Source organism: Lethenteron reissneri, chromosome 41 (genome assembly GCF_015708825.2).
Source record: "Lethenteron reissneri isolate LAM-NWPU_2019-01 chromosome 41, ASM1570882v1, whole genome shotgun sequence".
Taxonomy (NCBI): domain Eukaryota; kingdom Metazoa; phylum Chordata; class Hyperoartia; order Petromyzontiformes; family Petromyzontidae; genus Lethenteron; species Lethenteron reissneri.
In genome coordinates, this window is record NC_083819.1 from 12,721,896 (window position 1) to 12,748,286 (window position 26,391).

A 26,391-nucleotide genomic window follows, 5' to 3' on the forward strand; every position below is an offset into this window, starting at 1 on the left:
GGCTAGGCCCTGCCTCCGGCCACGCCCTTATGTGGAACTTTCGAGCAGGTTCCCAGAGCATCTCGGCCAACTCCATATTTCTTTTGCCACAGATACCTCTCCCTCTCCGATTGGATGTTATTTTAACTGTGCCCGTACCCATGCTTCTTTTTCCCAGCCAGCAGGTGTCATCATGTCATTACAAATGTACACCCTGGTTATTCCTCACCGAAATGGCAGGGCAGATGTGCAATTCTAACAGCCATACTCTCTTATCTTGCTCTTAAGTTAAGTGTACAAATTGTTATGATACGCAGCCAGACAAGTCATAATTCAGATTACATTGTATTACTTTGGTAATTTCATGGACACAGACTCTTGTAAAGCATTAAAAGATTTGTGTGTGCCTTTTTCCTCATTGTTTCTTCATTGTGTATTGCACTTGGGAACAAAGCTAATTAATATTATATTCCACATGGCAGCCACATCTCACATTGTGGAACAAACTCATCAAGATATTTGTCGGCTTTCACCACAGATCTTTCTAACCATGCAGGCACACAGGTGATTTGCTCTGTGCACAGTTACAGTAGCTCTGGCGTCACCATTGAATAGTTTTCTCCGTGATGACCTTCGGTATCATCACCACTTCACCACTGGAAATTAAGAGGTTGGAAAACGGCCAATGCTCTAGGTATCAGTACATCCCTTAATCCTCGACTTTCTACTGCAAGACTGCAGCTGATGCAGTTGAAACCCAACTTCCAAGGTCTGTTTCCAATCCAGCGTTCAGTTTTCCCAGGGTCCGAGTAATCCTGAATTGGGCACTGACCCTTAGAGTTACGCTGGGGAAAATCAAGTGCAAAACTCTATAACAGCGGCAACATTACGCCGTATTCAAGTTCGCTTGTCACGTTGCTAAACCTCGCGCGTACAATAGGATGACAGGCTTCATAATAAATAAATGCTGCAAAGGCTGTTGATCGTGGCAAATGACAACGGTGACAGCTACTACAGCTTTAATTACATCACAGCAGTTGCACGACTGATGTGAACAGGAGCGTCGCTCAAAAACAAGTGGAAAACGGCCTATTGTCCTTTTTTACAGTGCTTGTTGATGAGGCTAAGGCCATCAACGTTTATTGTACACGAACATCTGGTTGTATCTTAGAAGCTCATGACGAATATCCAGCATTGCTGCATTGGTTCAAAGACCGCAGGCATAGTATTATCCATCTCTGAGCTGCCCAGCCACCTTCAAGTCCAGGGATCTTTGAAGTCTACGTGCCAATGGGATGACAGGCTTCGCATTTTCCCCAGGGGCAGAAGCGCTTGTAACGCCGTTCCCACAGCTATGAGCCAAATTCTGGGATTTTCCAGCTGAACCCATGACCTTTGAAACGTGGGTGTGTTGCTCAAGAAATGTGGAGGCTGCGAGGGATTCTGTCCCTCAGCCCTTCACCTCAGCCTTTGTGTAGTTGCAATATGCACACATCCCGACTGTACTTATTATGCATTCATTGGTGACGTTATGTATTTTAAACACAATCTGGGAATACGTGCCGTAATTAAAAATAGTACACAAGTACAACATATGCAACAAGTTAAACTCTTGGTACAGATTCTATTTATCACAAGTTTTTTTTTTAAGTCCCCTATTAAAGCCTCCCTAAAGACTTTCCAAAGGAATGTTTTAAGATTACACAGGATATGACTATGAAGGTTTCCCAGACTCTCCTAAAGAATATTGTGTTTGTCAATGACCGTTTTCGCATTATTCTACAATAGCCCTACTTAAATTAATTACCGTAACGGCACCGAGTCCACGGTTGTTTGCATTCAAGTTGATGGGATTTCTGCAATGGCCAAATAAATTCCCATGAAATTGAATTGCCTACCGTGACATCTGCTAGCCTGAGCAGTCCCGCCAGCCTTCAGTCAGTATTCGTGCAAGTGTGTGAAGCATCCCTCGCAGCCTCCACATTTCTTGTGTGACGCTACCGTTCTAAAGCCGTTACTTCGCAAATGTGCCAAGTTGGAGTTAACCGATATTAATGTCACATAAGAGCGTCCCTTTAGAACCAGCACTGGAGATTACAAGAGAACATTCATCACGTCATACATCTCAGAAGACGTTTGTTCTCATAATTGCCATGAATCTGGGTTATTTATTAATTTAACGCAATATTTTTTAAAAATTGGCGTACAGTATTACATTTTTTTCTGCTCACAAAAAATCCTTTCCTGTAATTATATCCGAGGTTGTGCACATTGGTTTGCTTGGAAATGCAAACAATGGCTAATGTCACTATGCCATAAATTTGTGGCTTGGTCGAGCTTGGTAAAATGTGCGTCACAACGGGGTTTCTTTTTCATTTGTGATGGCAACAAACAATAGCCACAAGCTGCCGAGAAAGATGGGCACCATCTCATGCTCACTTGAGCAAAGAGACGCTCAGACATTTTACACGTAAATGTTGGATAACGAAATGCTTCTATAGGGTAATGAAGACAACAACGTAAACTCCAGCTTCATCACAGTGATGGACATGTCCCTGTATATTTGGAGTTAGCATGTTTTCCCCGTAGTCGAATGGATATTTCTCTGGGTCATGCGGTTTTTCCCCTCCACATTTAGAAACACGCATTGAGAATATTTGGCTGCTATAAATTTCCACGTAATAAGCCACTTTGTTGAGCTGTAATTTGTAGCCAGGTTCGCTTCTAAAAAGGAGCTTTATAGCTCAGTGGGCTTTACCTGGTAAAAGAAAAAAATATATTTCTAATTTTAGAACCCAGTGAGTACTAAAGTCAGGCCAAAAGATGAGCATAAATGCTAACGACGATGGAGGTATTTAACAAAACGGAAGAGGCAGCTTTAATGTGGAATAAACTAGAATAGGGGTTGCATATTTACAAAATAATTAATGTCTAATTTCTACAGCTATCCATATTTACTTGATTTTTGTGTTCAGTTTGTTGTCCTTCCCCCGATTAGCACGGTTGGCTACGTCCGGTGCGAAATAAATTCAATATATAGCCTTCATACATTACTTATCATATTTCCTGGCAACATTCGCAGCTAAAATATACAAGAGCGAACGGGATTTAAATCCATTTGCAGTTTCTAAGAAATGCACTAACTGCACAGTTTCACGTGGTTGTTATCTGCTTCTATGCATTGCAAGGAATGTGTTTCTGCTGTTTACGATATCTGCATATTCCCAGAGATGCACATTATTTAAGCTGGGTTGTCGAAGCCCCTGGTGTAATGTCTCTATCAGGAAAGTGAACCGTGTTGACGTGTATTTTTGCACATGTTAAAGCCCTGGTGTATGAACTCTGCTTGGTTGGTCTCTACGCAGGTGTTTATAAAGTGAGAGAGCAGCTTCTCGGGAGCTTCCTGCCAGCCGAATACTCAAAGCAAGAACAGAGCATGCATTTACACTGGTTACACATTCATAGTGTGTGAGTGTTTTACTTATACGGCTAACATAACAAACGTTGACATCGATATGCAGTTGCATTGCTCTTAGCTGCACGGCATTATCAGTGGTGGTGGAAAGGTAGTGCAGTGGTTAGAAGACTTCCCTATGAACCCGGATATCTGAGTTCAAATCTTGGGCATGGTTGACATCTGTGGCAAATTAAACCTTCACCATCCCATCACGGCAAGCATGGTGAAGTATGGTCAAACAACTCCATTACTGATGCAGCATGGGGAGGCCTTCATCTAGCAGTGGATGGACAAAAAGTTAAGGGGTACCGGGGTGGCAAGATGTTATCTCCCTGGCCTGGTATACTGGAGATCGTGACGCCTGTATAGTCGGAGTTTGCATGTTATCGCCGTGGTAGTGTGGATTTTTAGCCGGTCCTCGAGTTTTTTTCCTCCACAATTTAGAACCATGCGTTTAGAGTATTTGGCTGCTATACATTTCCACATGATAAGCCACTTTGTTGAGCTATAATTTGTGGCCAATCGCTTCTGAAAAAGAGCAATATAGATCAGTGGGTCTTGGCTATTAAAATAAAAAAATGTTTTATATCTAGTGGTATTAATAATTATTGTGAGTGATGGCATACTTATGAGAAATAATCATCTCTAATCCCCGTTTCCTGCAAAAGAAAAACTACTTCCTACAATATGAAAACATTGTAGAGTTCTCACAGATATTGGTTAGATTAATTGACACCCACAAGTCACCCTGTTTAACAAGTATCACAAAAAGGGCACCGGTGTGCATTTTATCACTGCATTTTTACATTTTATGGTTTTTCGTTGGGTCGAGTAAATTACGACACTGGCCCTTTTTTATTCCTGGAATTCCTCCTTCCTTGCTGCATAGCTGCAAAATTCCTGCCTCAAAAAACGGGCCAATCAGTTTAAGTGGAGGAGTCCCGGCTCACGGGTCGTGAAAATTGGACACGCGGGTTGGGTTCATGACCAACAGAAGCAACGGGAGGCGAGGTTGAGCGTGCTCTTTGCGCGTCACTCATCCCTCCTCCGAGGGAAACGTCAAGCCTGGCTGGCAGAGCCTGTCCTCGCAGGAAGACAAGGGCCCAGTGTGCAAGCCATTTCCTCTCCATCTCACGCCAAGAGCGGCGGAGCCACGGAACGCGGCGCGCAGCTTCACCAGAGGGACGGCAACTTCCCTCCCGCCCCGTAGCGCCCTGCGCTCCCCCTTCTCCGCCAGCTCCGTGTTCTTTCACAGCAGCGGACGCTCTTTCGTGCTGCGCAGGAAGAGATGCCGCGCTGAAAACGACCAGAAACTAAGATATCGAGGGATTCATTTGGCGGAGGTGAGGTTTTTTACATTATAATTATATGTTCTTTTGTCGAACACGCGTAGGAAATATGCAAAGAATGTGAGAGTTTGGCTCCTGTGATATCGGGGAAGTGGCTTGGAATAGTTTACACAGCTGGATTTGTTCCCATAAAAACATCCTTGATGGCTTGGAACGCTCCACTGGGTTCTTGCGGGTGACCTCTCGAGTAAGTGCATCCACGGCATTCGCCAGTCTGCGTAAACATGGACGCAGCGTTGGGTGATTCGTATTGCCGGTGGCATACATGCTGCTTGCCTTCAGGGTTTGTAGTAAAAAAAAACTTTCGTCTTGTTACTTAAACAACTAAACCGATGATCACACTTTTACGCATTGGCTGTTTTATTTTTGATGTTTAAAAAGCTTTACGTGCTCTCCATTACAGAATTTGAAATGCGTAGCTCATGTTGAGGATGTCCGACTCGTTCCGTTTGAGTAAATATTTAATACGCATCTGCATTGCGCGCACGCACTTAGCAAGCACAGTCTCGCTTTATTTCTTACTTTAATGACTTTAAAGTTCATAAAGACAACTTTTTAAAAATAGTTTACACATTTTATACGGCCGTTTCAGTTGATGACTTCTCTATAAAACGTTATGCTAGTAGTGTATAGTTGCATTAGCTTGTACACTGGACTCTCAGTCAACATTCGTTTAATGCCCAACCTGGTGGTTCAATCCTTGGACGAATTGCTTCATACAATATAATTTTCGTTGTTCCATGATAACACTGCTACAAAGCCAGCTGTTGATCCACTTATGGTAAGGTGCAATGTGGGTACCTCCACCTAACAATTTGTCCAGCTAGCACTGGGGTCGGCAACCTGCGGCTGCTTCATATTCAGGGGGCATCTGAGAAAAAGAGCCTTATAGCTCATCGGATTCCTCCAGTATAAAGACATATTCATTGCAGCTCTTTAAATATTGAGTTTATTTGACCGAATTCTAACAAAATGGCTCGACTTGTTATGTTGGTTGCCGACTCCTGGACTCGCACATAAGTTGAGAAAAACTCTCCCTGAATAAATATAGTGGTCTCATTCTGTATGTTTACATTAGCTTTATTAAGGGGTTATTTTGCGGAGGCAGGCATTGGAGTGGTTTTATGTCGGTCCGGTGACCAAGGTGAAGACCTCAGGCCAGATGGTGGGAGACTGTTAGGGCAGATCTTAGGGGGCCACGGTGGCAAGATGTTAACTGCCTTGCCTGGTATACAGGAGGCCGTGAGTTCGATCCCAACCCTGACGCCTGCTGTATATTTGGAGTTTGCATGTTATTCCCCGTGGTCGCGTGGATTTTTCTCCGGGGGTCCTCCGGTTTTTCCCTCCAAATTTAGAATGCGAGGTGTGGTGGCATCTACAGCGTTGGCCGTGACGACATCGCGACATTGATCTGTTGCTGCAACATAACAATGGTGCTGGACATGCTTTTCAAGTAATTACGTTTTTGAATCTAATTCTGTTCGTGCAGAATTTGGGGATGTAAAAAAAAACAATATTGAGGAGCAGAGGGAGGGAGGCGGTGGTGGTAGTGCGAGGAGAAGAGGAGTGGCTAATCCTCAATAGTTCTTCCACGTGTATGTGTGCGCCCACTGGCCTCTGCCTCGGATAGCTTTATCACGCTGAAAGGTCCAACGAAGCCCATTTTTCAAAGCCCCTATCACTGTCAGGTGATTCTGACTCATGACGTTTCCCAACTCCGGTCATCGTCGTCAGCCATGATAAATCCACTGCTGTGTGAAATCGTACCCAAGTTTGTCGCCATCTTTCACGGTCCTGTGAAGTTACGATCCATCTCGTAAACTGCACATGAGCTGGTTGTATAAGGAGAACATCAACTGTGGTTGTGATGGTGGAATATATGTTATTCTTCAGGAGTGATTGAGGAGGAACACAGTTTTCACTCAGAAGAATAGAATAGTCTAATAAACAACATGGGAGGATGCAGGCTAAGTTGAAATAGCCAAAGTAAGAGGTTCGAGTTAGACTGGCTAACTATCGCATTGAATATAGGCAGAGCCAGGCAGAGGAAATTGAAGATTCTAGCATAAAGAGGGACATAAATAGATAGATTTTTACAGTCAGTTCACTTCGTGGTAAGAGGGATTGTAATAATACAGTGTATGTGTTTCGAGCAAATTAATGCCCTCAGATCCCATGGTGGAAATTTCATATTTCCATGGCAGAGGCCAACCTCTCCATACGAGCAAATTTGCCCTCCCACAAACACACATAAATCGACATAGAAACGTATTTTCAGCATTAACATACGTCACTGTACTACTCAATTACTAGGGTGCACCTTATTGTTGGTCAGAGTCAAGATGCACAATATTCATTTTTTGTTCGTCTCCCTACATTGAGCTGAGAGCCTTTTCAGAGATCAGGGCCCCGAATGTGGCGGCAGCAGCAGGAGGAGCAGCAGCAACAGGATTAAGGGGATAATTTTTTGTTACAGACTGGTGACCACAGTTTTTGCACACAAATCTCCAGACGTTCACTGCTCCTTGTTGCAATATAGTGTACAGCGTTTATGAATTGCAGTCGTTTTTTCGCGTCGTATTTGGTGGGTTTTTAAAAAAAAAATTCCTTAGGTGTCCAAGAAACATTACCGCATTAAAGTTAGGGCAAAACTTCAGCATTAGGTGCAACGACGAACTGGCATTGTAAACAACTATTGAAAGGAGACACGGTAGGGTAGTGAAGATATGGATTATTGCCTTCCCTGCATGAGATATGACCAGTAACGGATTAGATAATGCTTATTTTAAGATTTTAGTGCTATTGGGATATATGTTTTATTATCACACACACGGTAATTTGCTGTCCCCATTCACTTCCGTAAGTCTCCAAACAATCATAAAAAAATCCTCGCAAGTCTTCATTATTTTATGCAATTGCACTGTTTAACATTTTTCTGCTTAATTAACAAAGAAAGGCAACATGTGAACAATCTGCATGCTCCTGAGGTGAAACATATACGTTGTTAATGTTATTCGTTTATATTGTTATCATGTACATTGCATTACTGTAGAGTGGTCTCAGACCACAAATATGGAATTACTGTTTATAGCTGCATGTTCCTGGATTTCCATCTAAAGCATGATTAGGGAGCACAACTGGAGATGCATATGCAATTGTAGTGTTAATGATTGCACCGTAAATCTAAGTTGTATTATTGTACTGAAGCCCCCTTTTAATGGCTTGCCACGTTACGTTTAGATATACATTATTATTATTATACCGTGTCACTTTATTTGCTCACAGTTGCTGGACCTGAAATGGAAAACGGCAATAACAGCAAACAAAGTCTCAAGGATTATGAATTCGAGGCTTCTCAGCTCGGCTACCTGCTGGAGAATCTCTCCAATATGACGCAAAGCGCTGGTAAGTATGAGTTTTTCTTAAATGATAGCTTTGTGCAATGAATCGTACCCAAGCCCATATACTTTTCTTCTTGGTTCTTTCGGTAAAGTCACGTAGAAGGGAAGTAATAAAATAATAAAAATAAAACGTAATAAAATTATTCTCACGACGTTTCGGCCACAACGCAAGCAGCCGTCCTCAGGTGAAAACCAGGTCCGTCGAGGCGACAGAGTCTGAATGAAACAGCACACGAGCTTGGAGCATATATATATATAAGCTGGGCGCCTTGACAAAGGAATTTGCATATCAAGAGGAATTTAATTAAAAGGAGACCTGATGGTTCAATGAGCCACTCTGTCTACAGGAAAGCCACCCATACGGATGCTTACCTAAAACCGGATTCCCACCACCATCCATCCCCAGAAGAATTCCCTCATCAAGACTCTATACCATAGAGCCCAATGCATTTCCGACCAGGAACACATTGGCAGTGAACTTAAACACGTACGCCAAGCTCTTAAGGCTAATGGTTACTCCGACTACACAATCCGCAAGGCCATCACTCCAACCATCAAGAAGGATCCTGTTGAGGAGCCTTTCAAGACCATCACCTTACCCTACATTGCTGGGGTCACAAAAAAAAATCTCCAAAATCCTGATTAAACACAAGATGAAGGTCCGATTCAACACAGTACATAAAATCCGTGATCTGGTCCCGTCTGTAAAAGACGTGGTTCCAGACATACAGTACCCTGGCGTCTACAAACTAAGTTGCCTCTGTGGTAGCAGTTACATTGGAGAAACCAAACGACATGTCTCGGACCGCATCCGTGAACATAAAGCAGACCTGAAACACGGTAGGACAAACACCTCAGCCGTGACAGATCACTGTTACAATTCAGTGGGCTCACATGACATTGACTTCTCCAAGACAGAGGTTCTCTGCAAGCCATCTGGCTATCATGAGAGATTCGTTCATGAGGCGATCCACATATACATATACAAACACAGAGACAATTTCAACCGAGAAGATGGATTCTGGCTTAGAAATCATTGGAAGGACGTAATAAACCATTTCGGATCTTAACTGATTGTGTTCACGTTTACGGTGACTTTCAGACCGCGTTCCACTCACTGGCATGGTGCAGTGTGCAGAGTAATGTATGGTGTCGTAATTGTATGGTAAATATATAGCAGTGTGATACACATTAGGGTGGGTAGAATAATACATAGTGTTATATTAAAATTGATAAGGCAGCAACTGCAGCAGCAGCAGCAACTGCAGCAGCAGCAACTGCAGCAGCAGCAGCAACTGCAGCAGCAGCAGAAACTGCAGCAGCAGCAACTGCAGCAGCAGCAACTGCAGCTCCCTTTGATGCTGTTAATCCTGCATAATGCACATGCATATGTAGTACTAATCACATTCCTGCATTTCCCATAAATATGCTAAATTCCTCTTGATATGCAAATTCCTTTGTCAAGGCGCCCAGCTTATATATATACTAGCTGTACTACCCGGCTTCGCCCGGGACTTGTATCTACCACGGCCGGCCGCCTTTGTCTCCCCAGTGGCGATGTTAATACGCTACAGTAGTTAAGTTACTCATCTGAGGCAGAGTCGACCTAGGGGAGGTTCAAATAATCGTCACCGCTGGTGGCCGTGAGCGGGAATCGAACTGGGTTTGCCGGGTTGGTAGCGCAGCGTAGCGTTAAGCACTACACCCACCGCTCCTCACACACCACACACGCACAGACACACACACAGACACACGCAGACACACACAGACAGACACAGACAGACACACACACACATACAGACACAGACAGCACGCTAAGCACTACACTACCGTTCCCCCTACACAACACACGCGCGCGCGTCCATAGGTACACATACACGCGCTTGCTGCAGACACACACGACTTTCAGGGTGCATACGGCAGTAAACGACTGAAATAATAAAGCGGCAATGCTGTGTAAGGAACGCCTTAGACCCGCATTATACATTTGTGTAATGCGAGCGTAAACACACAAACACACACAAACACATACACAATACACACACACATACATGCAGACACACAGACAGACACATAACACACATACATACACACACATACAAACACAGAAACACATACACACACATACATAGACACACACATACATACACACGAACACATCCACAGACGTACATACACACATACATACAGGCACGCAGACATACACATAAACACATACAAAAAAACCCACATACATACACACACACATACATACACACAAACACATGCACACACATACATACACACATGCATACAGACACACAGACATACACATAAACACATACACACATACACATGACCCGGCTTCGCCCGGGACTTGGATCCACCACGGCGGCAAAACCGACATACATACACACACAGACATACACACAAACACATACACACACATACATACACACATGCATACAGACACACAGACATACACATAAACACATACACATGACCCGGCTTCGCCCGGGACTTGGATCCACCACGGCGGCAAAACCGACATACATACACACACAGACATACACACAAACACATACACACACATACAAACACACATGCATACAGACACACAGACATACACATAAACACATACACATGACCCGGCTTCGCCTGGGACTTGGATCTACCACGCCCAGCCGCCTTTGTCTCCCAAGTGCCGATGTTAATACGCCACACCAGTTACTCGTTTGAGGCTGAGTGGACCTAGGGGAGGTTCAAATAATCGTCACCGGTGGTGGCCGTGAGCGGGAATGGAACTGGGTTCGCCGGGTTGGTAGCGCAGCGTAGCGTTAAGCACTACACCCACCGCTCCTCACACACCACACACGCACAGACACACACACAGACACACGCAGACACACACAGACAGACACAGACAGACACACACACACATACAGACACAGACAGCACGCTAAGCACTACACTACCGTTCCCCACACACCACACACGCACACACACAGACACACACACAGACACACGCAGACACACACAGACAGACACAGACAGACACACACACACATACAGACACAGACAGCACGCTAAGCACTACACTACCGTTCCCCCTACACAACACACGCGCGCGCGTCCATAGGTACACATACACGCGCTTGCTGCAGACACACACGACTTTCAGGGTGCGTAAGGCAGTAAACGACTGAAATAATAAAGCGGCAATGCTGTGCGAGGAACGCCTTAGACCAGCAACACATTTGTGTAATGCGAGCGTAAACACACAAACACATACAAACACATACACACACATACACACAAACACATACACACAGACATACACATACACACAAACACACACATACATGCACACAAACACATACACAATACACACACACATACATGCAGACACAGACAGACACATAACACACATACATACACACACATACATACACAAAAACACATACACACACATACATAGACACACACATACATACACACAAACACATGCACACACGTACATACACACATACATAGAGACACGCAGACATACACATAAAGACATAAAAAAAACCCACATACATACACACACACATACACACAAACACATACATACACATACATACACACATACATAGAGACACACAGACATACACATAAACACAAACACACATACACATGACCCGGCTTCGCCCGGGACTTGGATCCACGATGCCCCGCCGCCTTTGTCTCCCCAGTGACGATGTTCACACACGACAGCAGTTACGCGTTTGAGGCTGAGTGGACCTAGGGGAGGGCCAGGTCCGTTTCAAATAATCGTCAGCGGTGGTGGGCGTGAGTTGGAATCGAACTGGGGTCGCTCAAGCAGCTTAATGACTGTTTGTACAAAGAACATATAAAGAATCGATTATAATAACCAGGCTACAGTCCACATTATAGACTGCCAGTACACGCAGTCAGCTTCATAAGCAGGCTAGAGTGTACATGATAGAGTGCCAGTACGCTCACCGAGCTTAATAAGCAGGCTACAGTGTACATGATAGACTGGCAGTACGCTCACCCAGCTTAATGAGTATTTGTACAGTGAACATTAAAGTAATCGATTGTTGGCGCGTTGGGTTTAAAAGTAATATTAATAGCACACATTGTGGTGGGGGTGTAGTGAAGAGTAGGAAAAACTTTGATGAATTTACCTCAGAGTGGCGTGGTGGGTGTCGAGGCCTAGTAGCGTGCAAAGCCTGCGGCCTCGCCTAAAATTGTCGGCTTGGAAGAGGCAGGGTACGGGTGGCGTTCCTTCCCCCCCCCTCAGCGCTCCAACAATACTGTGTAATGGCTATTATTTAATTAAATACGGAGCTTATGAAAGTGGCGAAGGCGTGGCTAGCCGTTGGCAGGGGCAACCGCCGTCCAATGAAACTGCAGCCCTTGGCGAAGGCGTCGCTAGCCGTTGCCAGGTCCAATGAAAGCGGCGAAGGCGTGGCTAGCCGTTGCCAGGGGCAACCGCCGTCCAATGAAAGTGCGTATGGGCCGAAATACACACACACACACACAGACAGACAGACATGAACGATTTTATATATATAGATTTGCTCCAAGCACGTGTGCTGTTTCATTCAGACTCTGTCGCCTCGACGGACCTGGTTTTCACCTGAGGACGGCTGCTTGCGTTGTGGCCGAAACGTCGTGAGAATAATTTTATTATGTTTTATTTGTATTATTTTATTACTTCCCTTCTACGTGACTTTACCGAAAGAACCAAGAAGATGAATCCCTGCAGTCACGAAAGCTTTAAATCAAAATGATGCATCTAATTTGCATTTGTTCTCTTATCCACATATTCCTCTTTTGTCTCGCAATATGATTCTCTTCATTAATGTCTCCATGCTTCCTTGTATACTGTACATTTCAGCTTTCATTTCGTGTTCTATGTCAGAGTCTATGTTTGTGATTCAGATATCAGGCGGATTCGAGGACCACGTAAATAACGATATCACTATATGCTTATTTTTTATTCATAGGTTAACGATTCATTTTATTTGCTTTATGTTGCATCCTGCCAACCCGAACATGGGGTGGACCCCATTGAGAGACTATCCTGCTTTTGTGTAAGACAAAGTTTGGATGTAATTGCAATTGAAAACGAATTTCTTGAGAACTGCTTCTTGTGCTTAGTTTGTTGTCCTTCCCCCACACCTTCGATCAGCATGGTTGGCTACGTACGGTGCGAAGGAAGTTCAACATACACATATAAAACCCCGAGGTTGTAGCGTGTTCTAATGGTGATGGGGTGTGGCGTCGTGCCTAGGTCTGGATGGAACATGGAAATCGAGACATCAGTAGTTTCATGAAACGTTACCATCACCGGGGACACCAGAATTGGGAAGAATATGTTCCTAAGCTGGGGTGATCTTTGCGCAACATGCAAAAGGCTCCCGCTGAAGGCAGTAGCTTGCTCAGAAAACTATGGACTCTTAGACCCACTGGTCCACCAGGAAGGTAGGAAGGACATCTTGGTTTGGGCCTTTGGGAGTTTCTCCAATTATGCATTTTAGAGGTGATATCCCCAAAATTCAAACCCTAGCCTTACACGTTATGTTCGAATTTTTTTTTTCTGACCTCGAGGGCCCAGGGTAAACTCCCAGCAGATTCACATGTGCTTTTTTCAAGAAATGTGTTCTTGGTTAGTGACCATAACATCGTATATTCAAGAATATACAAACGCTAAATTCTGAATCATTACGATGAAGGTTAAATCACAGCATTTAACCTTCAACTGTGTCAAGGTTATAGGAGCAGACATTTCCGCTTCCTTCATGCAAATACTTGGTTCTGTCATTATTTTTTATGGCAACAGAAAAACCCTAACAGCCCACATCCTGTTCACAGTGATGGAGTCAGAGCAGAGGCTCCCTGAGCCATGCTGGGACTTCAGGAAACCAGAGAGCCAAATACACAGGCAGGCCGAGCAAGCAAACCTGGAAAAACAAAAGGCCGAGTCAACGACACGGCTGTGGCCTACTCAGCTGGGCTCTCCGTGGGATGCGCCCTCTGCCTCAGCTCTGCATACCTTCCCCAGGTAAGATGTCTGTGCACGACGGGGTACAGGAAACAATACCATCCCCTCTGAAACCACAACACCGTGCAGGAGGCATGTCGGGCAAGTTACCAATAAAGGCTTTGTAATGGTCACCCAGATGTCAGTGAAAAAGAGAGCAACCTAAACCCACATGGTGGAATACTGCAAGAGTGGACCTTGAGGGTCGGGCAACAACCATAAAACAGTTTTAGAACCTCGTAGAAGGTATGAAATGTTGGATAAGTGCGTTGACATCGGAAGCTTTGGATCTCTTGACATTTTTCTCAACGTGGTGGCTCACTCTCCCCACTAACGTGCTTTTCCCGCACAGATCGCGACCTCTGCTGTGCGAATCGAGCATGGGGCGGCCCCGGGCGGCCAGCTGTGGCTGCTCGCTCAACCGCAGGGCCGCCCCACCGACCCGGCCGGGGCCCGTGCCGCACGGCACCCTGCGCAGGGCCCTCCAGGCCGAGGAGGTGACCACCACTGCTCATTTTAAAGTGCCCTGGAAAGGGCGCTATATAAATCCGAATTAGAATAGAATGATTGCGGCCGCACAGGAGTCAGCTCACTTCAGGAAACATGAGTATGTGGGGGCCGACGTCCACCCCACCGCCCTCGCCGGGCAGGTGGGGTGCGACGTCCGCCCTTTCCACTCCCGTCTCCACTCACTCCTCCACCGCGTCGATTGGCTCCCGCCGGGCCCCCGCCGGGCCCCCGCCGACCGGGTGATTGGTCCCCCCGCGCTAATGCCCTCTCTGAGAGACATGAAAAAACTATTGGCCTGCCGCCGTACAGAGTTAGTCCTCACTCGCACACACACCAACACTCACGCCAATGCGGCACACACCTGTACGACCGCACCCACACCTGCGAACGGTTTCCTCTTAACACACACTACAGCTAACGCTAGCGTCTACGCGAACACGCGTGCGCGCCTGCGGGTGGTTATATCCAAATCCGCGTCCGCACAAAGACTAGCACTACGGCGGTGGCGCGAACACGCGCGTGCCGGTGGGTAGTTATACGCTACCCGGCACCCACACTAAGACTCACACCTACACACACAACAGTTAACGCTACAGCAGCTGCGTGAACGCGCACGCACCTCCAGGCGATTATCTCAACGAGCGCTCGTGCTGCGGCTCTGCCCTCACTATTGCCACGTGTCCGCCCACGCAGCAGCTCTACACATAAATCACTCACACCACACCGAGGCTCTGTGCTAACGTTAATTCACGGCGCAAATCCCTGCACTGCCCGGAGGTAATTTTCTGCGAGCAGAACCTACCCTACTACTATCCAATTCCTCAAACACTCACACACTCTATCACGTACCTCGCAGCTGTACTCACGGCATCGCATGGACGCTGTGATAGTTGGAGGGAGGATGACGAAAAAACCTTGCTTATCACTGCCTCGTAGCAGCACTCGCTGGCATCGCACGGATGCTGTGAGCAGCTTGAGGCAGGCCGCAGGGAGTCGGTCTTAGCGGCCGAGAGGTTGGAGAGGAGAACTGACTTGAACCGTTTCGGGTTCCTTTTTTTATGCCCCTTGATTTCGAAAAAACCCATCCGGGGTTACATTATCCTGCGCAGCCAATCGTGCGCCTACCTGTGATTTTCAAAGTTTTTCTGTTCTTACATGGAGCATTACATTATATTCTTTTTTGTCCCATTGTCTTTGCGCCCATACCCATTAATCCCTGACTCAGCCGGTTTAATCTGGGAGGGCGTGCTGACTGGCGTATACACACCCGGTCAGTGTGTACTTGGTCGGAGACGCTAGATTCCCCCCCCCCACCCTCATTGTCTGGTCTGCTCGCTTAATATTTCACCCCAGCCCTTTCCCCAATGTCGTGCGTGACTCATTGTGGCTGGCCCGGTGAACCTTGGTGCGCCCATACAATTTTAAGCCAATTTAGGGGCGCCACAATCTTATTTGTCCTGGGAGGGTTGGCCAATTTTCTGGCACTGGGAAAGCACGGGACTTCCCACCTAGGGGCCCTTCGGATGAAAACCCGTTGTGTCAGGCGATCCCCCACTGGGACACTACGTGTGTGTGTGCTGCGTGCGTGCGTGTGCTCAGGCGGAGGGGTAGGGGAGAATCGCAGCACTTGCGGAGTTGCTCCGCGGTCGGGGCACCACAAGTATATGTACCGCTCATGTCAGTCCAACTCCACTGCTATATGGGGATCTCTCCGTACCAACAATCTTGGTACGGTACCAACAACTCATGCTTGTTGGTGCCTTTGAAATCTTATGATGTGTCTCTTGTCAAATAAAATTTGGTCAGGTGGCTAAGAGGTCAGAGCACTTAGTTGGAAATCCTGGGTTTGAATCCAAGCAGTTGTCAGTAATTAAACATGCTTCTAACATGTAATTGCAGCGAATTGAAGGTCTCAGCCCAATTACTAATGACTGTACTCATACTCTTAGATTTTTTCGGTAAAGTCACGTAGGTAAAAAATAAATGACTGCATACTAATACTAATGACTGCATACTAATGACTGCACATGAAAACCCATACATTGATTTGGTTTGTACTAAATGTGGTTAAATTCCAGCTCTTAGAATAACAAAATGTCAGTTATCCTGTCATGCAATATTTATTGCTCTCTCGGGTAGTTTTGGGTGGGAAATTGCTGTCCCCTACTTTTTGGACCAGAGGTCATGTGAAGAAATCTCAGAGGTATATCTGTGATATCTGCTTGGGTGGGCCGTTCTTTAGCACGGACGATCGCGCTGCTGTGCGAGAGTTCCGAATGGATTCATCACCTCGTGAGGTGACTCCAATAGTACAATTGGGACAAATTTCTTGATGAAGTAAAAACAAAACCAAGTGCAAAGTTTCACCGGGAATGCAGATTCTAGGAGGCTCTCCTGTAATTTAGCACGGTCGGCTACATACGGTGCTAAATAAGTTCAACACACATACGCACATTCACGTAGGGTTGTATGCGTAACGCGACGCCGATCCTTCTGACCTCTGCTGTGCTGCCGTTGGTCTTGTGTAGCGGTGCAACGACTTTGAGGCGGAGAACGCCACGCTGCATGCGGAGAACTCGCGGCTACAGCTGGAGCTGGCCACAGCGCACATCCAGCTGTCGGCGCTGCAGGCACACCTCGAGTCGCTGTGCGACCACACGCGTGAATTCCTGCTCGCCCAGATGGAGACGCTGCACGTGCCTAGGGACGCTCTGGGACGTTGACGCTGATGCGATTCTTCGCTCATCTCCTTTTCCTGTCAGGGGGTCGACTGGTGAATATTTCCCAGCTGAAACACACGTGGTTTAAGGCTCACCGAGAAGAGTCCTGATGGGCACTGTGACGAGGGTAACGGGATATGACGTGAAAAAGGTCGTGTAATGTAATGTTAAAAATAAGCTAGTCCTCATAGTAATCCTAGTCCTATGGGTAGTTTACTATTTTTATTCTTTTTATTTTAACAGTTAAGGCCCACTGAGGTATTAGTTCTTTTTCAGAAGCGACTTGGCCGTAAATAATAGCTCAACGAAGTGGCTTATCATGTGCAAATGTGTAGCAGCCAAATACTGTAAAGTCATGTTTCTAAATGTGGAGGGAAAAACCAGAAGACCGGGAGAAAAATCCACATGACCACGGGTAACCTTGTTATCCATAGCCCTCACCTTAGAAATAACTTCCACCCATAGTCATGACAATGATTGATTGCACGAATGCTGTGAAACTCCCCGTCGGCGTCGAGCAGGAGCCATCCCCTGACTTGCCAGGAAATGGCGGTACAGCAAGTGGACTAATCATCATTTTCTTGGTTTTTTCGGTAAAGTCAATAAAAATTAAAGCATAATAAAATTATGTTTTATTTTTTATTATTTTATTAGTTCCCTTCTACGTGACTTTACCGAAAGAACCAAGAAGATGAATCCCTGCAGTCACGAAAGCTTTAAATCGAAATTTAATCATCATTTATTTCCATATATACAGGGATAATGTTTCCCCCTCACATGCGTGGGTTTTCTCCAGGTGCCCTGGTTCATGGCTCTTGTATAAACACTCACAAATTGTATGACATTTTTTTTATTGGATCCATTGCATATCCGATGGTTACAGGCGAGAGGACACTGGCTGACATCTTCTCAAAATAAAAACGCATTGCAGGACCCTCCTGAAAAAAGAGTCCTACTACTCAGGGTGGTGCTCCTGGACAATTAAACAAAATAAGTAAAGTAACTGCAGCAAAAACACTCGCACTAATTGTACAAACTCAAATTATAACTTTAAAAGCCCAGGCCCCTACCCTAGCCCTATCTTTAAGCCAATCTTTTTCATAGCCATAGCATGAATCATTACCCCAGCAATGAAACTACTATTCTTTGGGTCTTTCCGTAAAGTCACGTAGATAGGTTCAAAGAAAATTACAAAAAACTGAAACTACGACGTTTCGATCGCAACACAAACGGTTGTCTTCAGGAAAAGGGGGATTAGCTTCCAAAGGCAAACTATTTATAAGGGTTTGAAATGGGCGTACCCCAAATGTCAGCAGCCAATGTTAATGAAAGTGGTGGGCAGCCAACCCAACGGTGGTTGGTTTTCCCTCAATCAAAGGGCTGCCAGGTGAAAATTAGCATGTTAATGAGAGATTAGCATGTTAATGGAGAATCACAGAGCCGCAACCGAGGGGTCGGTGTGCGAAGAAGCTGTTTTGGTGTGAATCATGTGAATGCGCAAGTTTGAAATGGGCGTAAAGCACAACTAACATCGGAAGGTGGTAGGATAGGAACATCATAGCCAGTTATGGAGGCGGAAAAGAACACCAAGCAACCATTCTTGGATGTTCTAATCAAAAAGAGACCAGATGGTTCAATGGGACACTCTGTCTACAGGAAAGCCACCCATACGGATGCATATCTAAAACCTGACTCCCACCACCATCCATCTCAGAAGAATTCCCTCATCAAAACTCGATACCATAGAGCTCGATGTATTTACGACTGTCATCACCTAGCCAGTGAACTGGAACATGTACACCAAGCTCTCAGACTCCACAATCCATAAAGCTATCACCCCAACCGTTGAGAAAGAACCATCTGAGGACCCAATCAAAACCATCACCTTGCCATACATAGCAGAGGTCACTCAAGAGATGTCCAAAATCATGTACAAACAAAAGATCCAGGTTCGATTTAACATAGTACGTAAAATTTGTGATCTGATCCCATCTGTGAAGGATGTGTTCCCTGACGAGCATTACTCCAGCGTCTACAAACTAAGTTGTGTCTGCGGCAGTAGTTACATTGGGGATACTAAGCGACATGTCTCGGACCGTGTTCGTGAACATAAGGCAGATCTTAAACACGGTAGGACCAATACCTCGGCCGTGGCTGATGATTGTTTTAATGCGGTGGGCTCACACGAAATTTATTTATCTAAGACGAAGGTACTTTGCAAGCCCACTGGCTATCAACAAAGATTCGTTCATGAAGCCATCCATATATATAGACACAGACACAATTTCAATCGAGAAGATGGGTACAAACTGAGCAATCATTGGAAGGATGTTATCTACCAGTTTAAGTCATAACTGGCTATTGTTGTATATGTTGGTTATCGAAATTTGTTATGTTGTATGCGTGCGTGGGTGAAATTATTATGTTGTATATGTGGGTTATGAATATTCAGTGAAAATAATAATAATTAAATGAAATTTGGCCAAATGTGTAATTATCCAGAAATATGTTAATTTATGTAATTATGCACATTTTAATTATGCCAATTCGAGAGGTAATCGTATTAATTATGCGAGTGGGTGTAATTATGATAATGCAAGTCGTTATGATAACCAGACCCCGCCTCGGTGACGAGGGTGGGTTATCGATCGGAATAAGGCAATTAATCGTATGCAGTTATGCAGGTGTGGTGTAAGTATGCAAGATTAACTTAGATTAACTCGGCATCGTTGTCTAGGTTCGTCTCATTCTCGCTTTAACATTCCCAGAGTGTATATTCGTGGTTATATTTTAGGTCCCCGGTTCACCCCGTTATCGCTTTAACATTTACTGAGTATGTATTAGTGTGTTTATTAAGGTCACCAAGTTCAGATCTCAACGCAGAAGCAGATCTTATGCATAGATTTCAGGAAAGAATCACACAACCACTTCTGTATTGATCAATTTATTACTAATTCAACCTTAACTATGATATAGTATGCGAACTCTCAATCCCGGAACGTCAACACGGCATCAATACAGTATCATCAACGATTGTCTGATTTCACTTTGACAACGGCACATGGATCCCGCATAACGCGATGGTTGTTAGTGAGAGAGAGTCGTTAAAATATGCAAATACTATGCTAAGAAAACCTTAACGTTAATGAATGATTATGCTCAATATTGTTCACGCAGTACCGCACTCCTTATTGATCATACGCAACCCTTATCACGTTGTTAGCACCTTGGGTCACGGGACAGTTGAATATTCTGTAGAGGATGCGAGTACGTGCGGCGATTATGACTGAAAGATACTTGAAAGATTATACGGCGATAAAAAAACACAATCAAAAACAGTTATTATTCTTAAAGGCACCAATCTCAACAGATACATCGGCAGGTTATCTGACAACAGAACGGCTCGGAGTAAGGGCCTGCGACGGTGCTCCTTTTCCGAAGATCGTTATCTTATACCAAGTTTACTAATTGGGGACCAGATCACCTGATAAGGATCCGGTGGGCCACCACTCCCCACGTGAGCGTGGCTCGGCGGAAGGAGGTGCCAAGAATCAGTTCGTATTGATGGATCTGTTGGGAATTTATGCGATTAAGAGTACAGCCCACTAAATATTAAAGATAAAAATTACGAATACTTTATAAACGACGGATGGCCATCACTCGGTCTCGTTGTGATGCCTTCCCAGCCACAGATGGCTTATGGGTTCGAGTGTGTTTGAGTGGTAAGAGTTGTCTTGAATAGTCAGTGTTCGGAGTCGATTCTTTATGTCAAACAGACGCCTGGTGGTCGTGTGGTGAGGGGGCGGTGCGCGTCATACGTATCAGTCGCTCCCCTGTCACCGTGGTGAACTGGTTCGGATGCCCGTTGATACGCTGTCGCAGTTCGGAACCCGGTCGGTAGGTGGCGCCCACAACTCGCTCGCAGCGTGCAGTGTTGTCGTCGACTAGGGTGTGCACTGGAGCCTCGTCGCCAAACCGCGACCCTCACCACTCCGGCGGCAGCAGAGACCTCCGACTCGGCAGAGGTTGACCCACGCAGGCCGAGTTGAGCTGTCAAGCGGGTCTTGCCCGCCTGCAGAGGAGATGGGGAGCCGCTTGAGTCGAGCCCCGAGAGCCGGCTTTGGTAAGCCGATCGAACTCGGCTGAGTCCCAGACGAGCTGAAGATGAGTCGAGCCGACCCGCTGGTCGCACTCGCTCCTGAGCCGACCCTCCCGGTCGAGCTCGCTCCTGAGCCGACCCGCTGGTCGCACCCCCCACGTGAGCCGACCCGCTGGTCGCACTCGCTCCTGAGCCGACCCTCCCGGTCGAGCTCGCTCCTGAGCCGACCCGCTGGTCGCACTCCCCACGTGAGCCGACCCGCTGGTCGCACTAATTTCCAATGCTCAGGATCCTTTCCTTTATGCCGAAAAATCCCCCTGGATCCCGCCCACAAGGCGGGGCTTCTTTCGATTTTTGCTGTGTCAGGATCTGTCCGTAGGCAGGTGTGTCCATGTGTGTGTCCGTACGGTATATTCCGTTGTCACACTCCCTCCATAAAACCCACGAGCAAACAATCAGATGTTACAAATTGCCTCGAAGTCGTCTCTCTGTCTGGGTGCAATATTATCTCTTGTCTGGCCTTCTTCATGAACCCAAAACACAGACGTTACAAATCGTCTCATAGGCGTCTTTGTTCGTGTTGCACAACCTGGAGGGAGGGGCAACACTCTCTCCGACCCGGCGCACAAAGAAATGGTTAAGAAGTTTTAAGTTAACATTTGTCCCTTACTATTTCACAGTTATGATTCTGTATGTAACCTAAGGTCTGTCGTTTCCCATCGTGGTGCTTGACTCAAGTGGAGGTGTTTCCCCGAACGTATACACACTCCTATCCCGCGCTGCGGGGATACAAAGACGGCCGGGATCTCCCTTTCTCTCCGACCCTGGGTTTAACATCGTTTTTTTTTTTATTATGTATTTATATTCGACCTGGTGGTGATTCATCCCGTTATCCTGGCTTTTCCATAAGTTTTACTTTTGTCTTTTCATGCATATGCTTATTATTATTAATTTATTTCCGATATCTTAGGTTAAGGGTAAGTTCTTGATCCTAGGAATTCGTATTCCTTGGTGTCTGCATGGTTATATAAGCGGAATATAGTTTACGGTGAATAGCGTTAACATTGATGTTATGTACGATATTATGTATTGTGATGTCTTTAACTTAACTTGTTTGTCAGGGCTTTACTGACACGAAGTTGCATTCCATAGGCCCGCAGTCTTTGCCCCACCCTATCTCTGCTCGCCGTTGTTATTGCCGTCCAGCTGACGCCGTTAACTCAAGGCCTCATTAATTTCCGTCACTCCTTGTAGGTGAGGGCGGTTGAACCTTGGAGTCAGTTCTGGTTTTTGTCTGCCTGCTTCTTCTTGTGTCCCCTGACCCCGGGAGTTATTATTTCTACTTTTATGGCCTGTCGAAGCCCGACTCGCTGTTGCTGGGCTGGTGTCGTTCCCGGCTTTTTGCTTACGTTTGCAGTTCGCCGTGCTCTTAATTTCCTTCCCTCTTCAACCTTATATCGACTATTCGCTCCTGTCTGGGTGCGATTCAATTTTGACTTAGGAAGGTTCTGATTGTCATATGCTTCGGGTCGAGTTGTATAGAAAGTATTAAAGTATGGAAATAACATTTCATATTGACTTAATGATGGTGATGGTTCAGTAGGCGTAACTTGTGGCCTGGTTTAATTGGAGTGGGTGTGAATATCAATAACTTTAGCCTACCCTGTTGTTAAATTCCGACTTTAACGTTACTTTAATAGCAATACAGAATAATTGAGCTTTTTGTCTTAACTAGGCGAACGCGAACTTCTGGTGACCCCCGCAGCCTTGTTGTTCAGCTGGGTCTGCCTCCTTGAGAGATATACAACACTCTTATTCTCCTCACTGTGGCCATCCAACCTTCTGCTCTGGGAGTGTTATTCTTAATTTCAGGTCAAAGGCCCCCTCACGTTCAGACGTGCAGGGTTGTTTAAATCAGCTCCCTCCCCTGTGCACACAGCCTTGAGCTGACCCACTTATTTTCGTTCCCTCAGCTGCAGGAGGACAAGGTGTACTTCTACCTCCCCCCTGTGTGCACGTGTTCCAACTAGCTCGGAATCCCTAAACACACAATCAGTGATGATTCCTGGCTTTCTGTGGTTGTGATTTAGACAAAGGCGCCTCTGCTTTCTTCCATTGCCTTTGAGTAGACACTGCCCTATTATTTGCCCATGTGCTGAGGTCATAGAATTCGTTTTGACTTCAGTAATATTAACATTCAGTATTGGATTAGCAAATGGGCAATGGTTCATTGATGTAGCTCGCAGCCTGGTCTCCAATTTGAGCGAGCGCGAGGATCGATACTTTAGCCTACTCTGTTGTTGAATTTCGAATTTTGACGTTACTTTAAAACCATGCAGGATGGTTGGGCTTTTTGCCTTAACTATGTCTGGCTGACACTCCCACTGTCTCTGCCGCCTGCACGGGTGACATGTGCCCGTTCATCAGGCCTTATCTTTCCTTGAAGCAAGGTTGCAAATTCTGCTATCCTAGCCCTCCTCCAGTTCATTACTTAACAACACCTGGTGTTTTGCAGTTTGCTGCGCTTTGGTGTGTTTCAAAAAAAAAACAAGTAAAAAGATAATATATAAAAATCATCAAATATTATTAATCTCAATTTTGGAAGAAGGGTTAGTATACAACATTCCGCCCTTTTAAAAATGACCAGTGGTCAAATGGCCACGGGTTATTTTAAAAAAAAATGTATACCCTTCTTCCATCATGAACCATCGATTGTCCTCAAGTTTTGCTGCTATTCCTTACAACGCGCGCGTACGTGTCACAACTTAACATGGTTATATGTGACAAGAGAGAGAAAAAAAGGAAAAAAAAAATTCTAAAGGAAGGTAAAACGATAAGGGAGGGAAAAATTATTCTATTGACTACGTGTTATAGGAGATATCGTTAAAAAGATAGTTTCTACGGTTATTCTTGGGTGGCATCATCAGGCCTTGGCTCTATCCCTGTTCCTGGGCTTGAATGGTAGGTGGCTTGTCCCTGCGATTAGTCTTTTAAGTTCGGCATTCATTTTGGCCACATGGTATGTTAAGGTTAGAATAGCCAGGACTAGTATGATCATCCCTGTTGCCCCTGTGATTCCCATCCCCATCTGTTGATTTCGCTGATATCCAGCCTCTTCGGTCGCCCAAGTAAGATCTGTTATGTTAATCTCTGATTCGCTGAGGGATAATTTCACCATATGGAATTCTTTACTGTTCAACAAGTTGGACACATGTTTGTGTATGTCTTCCCCCATTTTTGGCCAGTAGGCCACCTGTCGCAGCATCTGTCCCGTATTCACCTCGCATCGGTGGCCGCTGCACGGTTCATTGTGGGCGTGTTGTAACATTATTTCTCGATATTGAGAGGGGACTACCCATCTAGGTCGACCGTCTTTTTCGTTTGTGTATACCAGTAGCCCTTTTCGCATTGAGAACCTTTTGATTTGGCTATGCATGATCTCGAGCTCTTTGTTGTCATTCAAGTTGTCAGTAGTGATTGGTTTTCCTGCTGGATCTTGGATATGATCGGCGAGTGTCTTTAGTGTTTCGTCCTCTTGTTGCATTCTGATCAGGTCTTCGGAAGGCTGGGCACTGTTCAATTGGGCTCTGGTTCCAGCTTCTGCCGGGTTCTTCCCACTTCTTGTGACCAGTCTTATCACGGCGATGTCTTGGTTCGTCGACTCTTGTTGTCCGTCTCTGTCGGTTTGGTCTTCTAGCTTCCACGGGGTGCCTTCCAGGCTTCCCACTTTTGCTATGGCATCTGCTTGGTCGTTCCCAGTTTTCTCTTGACCAGGTATCTTGGAGTGCCCTTTGACTTTCTTCCAAAATATCTTCATATCCTTGTTCTGAACCATCTTATCTATGGCCTCGAATAGTTCTCGATGGTGAATTGGTTTATTCCTATGGTTCTTCATCTCGTTTTTTTTCCATATGGGTAGGTGGTGCAGGAAGCTGTGCTGTACGTAGTTGGAATCAGTGCACACCACCATGGTCCGTATTTGGTTATCGGATGCCATTTGGACAGCGATGTGTACCCCGACCAACTCTGCATACTGGTTTGACTTTGGTCCCAGCTGAAATCCCTCTTGAATCCCTGTGAGTGGGCCAGTTTCCCAAATGACTCCTGACCCAGCGTGAAGCTTGTTCTCCTTCATCTTGGAGCATCCATCGATGTATACCACTGGTAGGTCGGCACATGTCTCCTTCCTGAAGGGCAGGTACCTGTTGTCCTCCGGAGGTATCTTTCCGTCCTCTGCTTCTATGCTGTCAAAGGTACAATCATGTAAATCGGCAAGACCTTGGGCCATTGGACTTTTCTTGTTTTTTGCGTATTTCACTGTGATTGGTAGGCCTTGGAGTGTCAGTGTCCAGCTGGCTATTCGGCTGCTGGTTATGCGGCCCTCTCGAATCTTCTTACTGTTGAGGTATGCCAAGGATTCATGATTCGTTTCCAGGATGATCTTCTCTCCGTTCAACAAGTTCCGAAAATGCTGTATGGCCCAGATGTTTCCAAATATCGCCTTCTCACACTCGGAGAACTTCATCTCCACTCCCCGGAGGGCTTTGCTGGCATAGGCAATAACTCGTTTCTCTGCTTCCTGTCTCTGGTACAGTACCGAGCTGATACTATGATCTGAGTATGCGGTCTCCAGGTAGTATTCTTTCCCTTTCTCTGGGTATGCTAGGCAGGATGCCTCTGTGATCTGTCGTTTTAATTCTTTTTCTGCGGCTTCCTGTTCCTGTCCCCACTCCCATGGTTCGTCTTTTTGCAGTAGTTTGACTAAGGGTCGAACGATTCCTGCGTAGTCGTCCACGAACTGTCGAAGGTAGTTGCAAATCCCTAAGAAGCTCTGAAGGGTCGTGA

At 45.7% G+C, this 26,391-nt stretch overlaps 1 protein-coding gene across 1 annotated transcript; it reads left to right on the forward strand.

Moving 5' to 3' along the window:
- Positions 1-4,423: 4,423 nt before the first annotated feature.
- Positions 4,424-21,393, forward strand: LOC133352597 (uncharacterized). The gene is made up of 5 exons (XM_061568343.1): positions 4,424-4,779; positions 8,071-8,190; positions 14,049-14,238; positions 14,570-14,714; positions 17,256-21,393. The coding sequence occupies exons 2-5, from the start codon at positions 8,085-8,087 to the stop codon at positions 17,448-17,450; spliced, it is 636 nt and encodes a 211-aa protein (XP_061424327.1). The 5' UTR covers positions 4,424-4,779; positions 8,071-8,084; the 3' UTR covers positions 17,451-21,393.
- Positions 21,394-26,391: the final 4,998 nt, after the last annotated feature.